Raw genomic sequence first — 3400 nt, 5'->3', positions numbered from 1 at the left:
CAGTATTAGGGACCACTAAGGTCTATATAAAAGAGACTTCAGATACAGTATTAGAGACCACTAAGGTCTATATAAAAGCATCCAAACAGCACCGTGTCATGGGACCTTTAAGCCCAACTGAACATTCATTCATTATGTTCTTGTCTGTAGATGAGCTCTCACTGTTGCATGTTGAGCTGTATATTGAATGTACTGTATGTTGATCAGCCCGTTGTTTGTGTCTTCCAGTCCCTGGAGAGTACACGGCGGATGATGCAGCTGGTTGAAGAGGTACATGCACACAGAGAGAGAACTTTATTATTATGTTAGCATCATCATCTTTACATCAGCTGTCTGTGTTTTCCGTAGACGGTTAATATTAATGGACAAAGCATGCGTTTAGGCGAAGTTCTGCAAATGCTGAAGTGCCTTAAACCTGCTTTCTATCTGATCTCCTGCAGGGGGAGACTCCTTAAACCTGCTTTCTATCTGATCTCCTGCAGGGGGAGACTCCTTAAACCTGCTTCCTATCTGGTCTCCTGCAAGGGGACTCCTTAAACCTGCTTTCTATCTGGTCTCCAGCAGGGGGGGACTCCTTAAACCTGCTTTCTATCTGGTCTCCAGCAGGGGGAGATTCCTTAAACCTGCTTTCTATCTGATCTCCTGCAGGGAGGGACTCCTTAAACCTGCTTTCTATCTGGTCTCCAACAGGGGGAGACTCCTTAAACCTGCTTTCTATCTGATCTCCTGCAGGGAGGGACTCCTTAAACCTGCTTTTTATCTGAATCCCAGCAGGGGGAGACTACTTAAACCTGCTTTCTATCTGGTCTCCTGCAGGGGGGGACTCCTTAAACCTGCTTTCTATCTGAATTGCTGCAGGGGGACTCCTTAAACCTGCTTTCTATCTGAATTGCTGCAGGGGGACTCCTTAAACCTGCTTTCTATCTGGCCTCCTGCAGGGGGGGACTCCTTAAACTTTTTCATTCCCCGTCTTCCCTGGCATCGTTTTTAAAGAACATTGCGTCCAAGCGCATTTGTAAATGCCTCGACGACTTCATATTCCAGACCTATTGGTGGCGCTGTTTCTTCTACAGAAATTCACTAGCAAATGGAGAAGGCTGAGCATTTGCGCTGTATACAAACAGACAGTAGAAGAAGATACCAAAACCCAATAAGGAGCATCATATCTCGCTGTGGTAACCCTAATAGTCTTAATATGTTATGAGATGTTTTTTGCGGGAAAAGAGGTCAAAGGGTGCGACAATGACATCAACAATACGCAAGAATGCGTCTTCGCCGTCCAAACAAGGGTTTTAGAATTTTTTTCACCCTGGAACTGAGGTTTCAGAAAAGTGCGCCTTCATTTCATTTGTCCAATTGGCCAAAACGAGGAAAAACATGCGTTTGCCCCCGTCCACAGAAGGACATCGCTTTGCTTCCTGCTTCTCCAAACTGGGGGAGTGTCGAAAATCTATAATACTAGCTCAGTTTCCATCCCCGTGTCAATCGAATTATCTGAAGTTCGGTTAAAAACTCATGTAAATAAAGCCGGTGAAGGTGTTTTTCCATCCAAACAATTTCTAGACAAAATGTCTACCAATACATGATCACCATAAGTTGTAATAACACTTCTGTTACACACTTATCTCCTAACATTTACCTAGCTCTCCGTCTCTGCTGATTGGGAATGATTGAGATTTCTCTTGCACAGCTACCAGAAGACTTACAGCTTTCAGACAGGTTGCTACTTCTTCCAGCTCAGTTGGAGGCTGCGCAGTAACGCTCAGCCATCACCAGGAATTAGACTTGACTGGTCTCCGTTGGAAGTCTACTCCGTAGCTTTGTCCGTTTTTTTTACGGTCTATGGTCCATACGAGCTTCCTTCTGAGTGATGTGTATTCTGTAATCTGTATTAATCTGGCTTCATGTGGTCCTCCTGCAGAGTAAAGACGCCGGGATCCGAGCTGTGGTCATGCTGGATGAACAAGGAGGTAATCACTTCTGTTTGATCGCTCTTTAAATTCTCCTCTTTTAATTATAGTCAAAGCTCTCAAATCTAAATTTAAAAAAAAATGGCTTGTCTTCCAAGAAACAAGGTAGGAGACTTTAGCCCCAATATTTTGGCATAGTCTGTCCACCAGAGGACGCTCTACAACGTCCCTGTTAGTGATGGCGTTGCATAGTCTGTCCACCAGAGGACGCTCTACAACGTCCCTGTTAGTGATGGTGTTGCATAGTCTGTCCACCAGAGGACGCTCTACAGCGTCCCTGTTAGTGATGGCGTTGCATAGTCTGTCCACCAGAGGTCCGTCTACAACATCAGATTATTTTTTTATTGATGTGTTTTTGTTAAAAGGACTTTAAGTTTCATATCTTAAGTTTGTATTTTTATACATTTTATTTATCAGAACTTTAACATATTTTGATGTTCTGTTGTGACAACTAAACAAATTATCATATTGTTTTAGTGAGAACTCATAAATAACTACAAATAACTTATGTTAGGGCAATCTGTTGATGTTTTGTAATATGTTTCTGGATTTAATTTTTGTAAATATATTTCGGCATATCTGATTTTTAAATCACCAAATATTCGTATCGGTATCGGCCAACACCGTCAAAGCTGTCCTCTTTACACACTTGGTGAGTTTCATTATTGGAGTAACATGGAGGTATGTCATACAGTGATGAATTTTGCATTTATTACTGCCACTGATAGACAAGTTACCCTCTTTACACGCTTTTTAGGTCTGTAGACTGTTAAAACTGAATTTAGTATCATTATCAGTATCAAGTAGTTTGAACTTGAACTCACCACTCTTCCACTCAGTCTACTGAAAGATTGTTGAAAGAAACCTGTTTGACGACATGTTTGAGTCAAGACAAGTCAGACTTGAGCTTTGGTGAATGGGGATTTTCCATATGGTCTGAACATGCTCTTGACCAATCAGATCAGCCGGTTGACACCATCTGTTGCACCCACTGCCCGTCTCTGCTTTTGCTCTGCCACCATAAAAACACCCGGCACCATAAAACTCCTGTTCCTAACAGAGCAGCTGGAGCGTATTGAGGAAGGCATGGACACCGTCAACAGGGACATGAAAGAGGCCGAGAAGAACCTGACAGACATGGCCCAGTGCTGTGGTCTGTGTATCTGGCCAATCAGGAAGTAGGTCTTGGTTTCCGGGGATCCGCACCGTCTTCACTCAACGGGTGCCCAGTTCCATTAATAAAGCTTAAAACAAGATTGCTGTCACAATAAGAATTTCACCTTTTAAAGCCCAGTTCAAGCCAAAGATTCACAACCAGACAAAACCTTTTTAAACGTCTCAGGGAAAGGTTTCATCGGTCTGAACCGGCTCGTCTCAGCTCAGCCAATCAGTGGTTGGCTGCGACTCAGCTGGTCTAGTCTCCAGAGGCT

At 43.3% G+C, this 3400-nt stretch overlaps 1 protein-coding gene across 1 annotated transcript in view; it reads left to right on the top strand.

The window, feature by feature from the left end:
- The window catches only part of LOC117939456 (synaptosomal-associated protein 25-like), a 10601-nt gene extending 7417 nt beyond the window's left edge, over window positions 1-3184 (top strand). The window contains exons 3-5 of the mRNA XM_034864823.1: window positions 229-270; window positions 1922-1970; window positions 3031-3184. Of these exons, the coding sequence (XP_034720714.1) occupies window positions 229-270; window positions 1922-1970; window positions 3031-3152 (213 nt within the window). The 3' untranslated portion in view covers window positions 3153-3184. The remainder of the gene's footprint in view (window positions 1-228; window positions 271-1921; window positions 1971-3030) is intronic.
- Window positions 3185-3400: the final 216 nt, after the last annotated feature.

The sequence above is a fragment of the Etheostoma cragini genome, chromosome 3 (genome assembly GCF_013103735.1).
Source record: "Etheostoma cragini isolate CJK2018 chromosome 3, CSU_Ecrag_1.0, whole genome shotgun sequence".
NCBI classification, from domain to species: Eukaryota; Metazoa; Chordata; class Actinopteri; order Perciformes; family Percidae; genus Etheostoma; species Etheostoma cragini.
The sequence above is the reverse complement of the archived record's forward strand: the minus strand, read 5'-3'. Positions and strand labels throughout refer to the sequence as shown.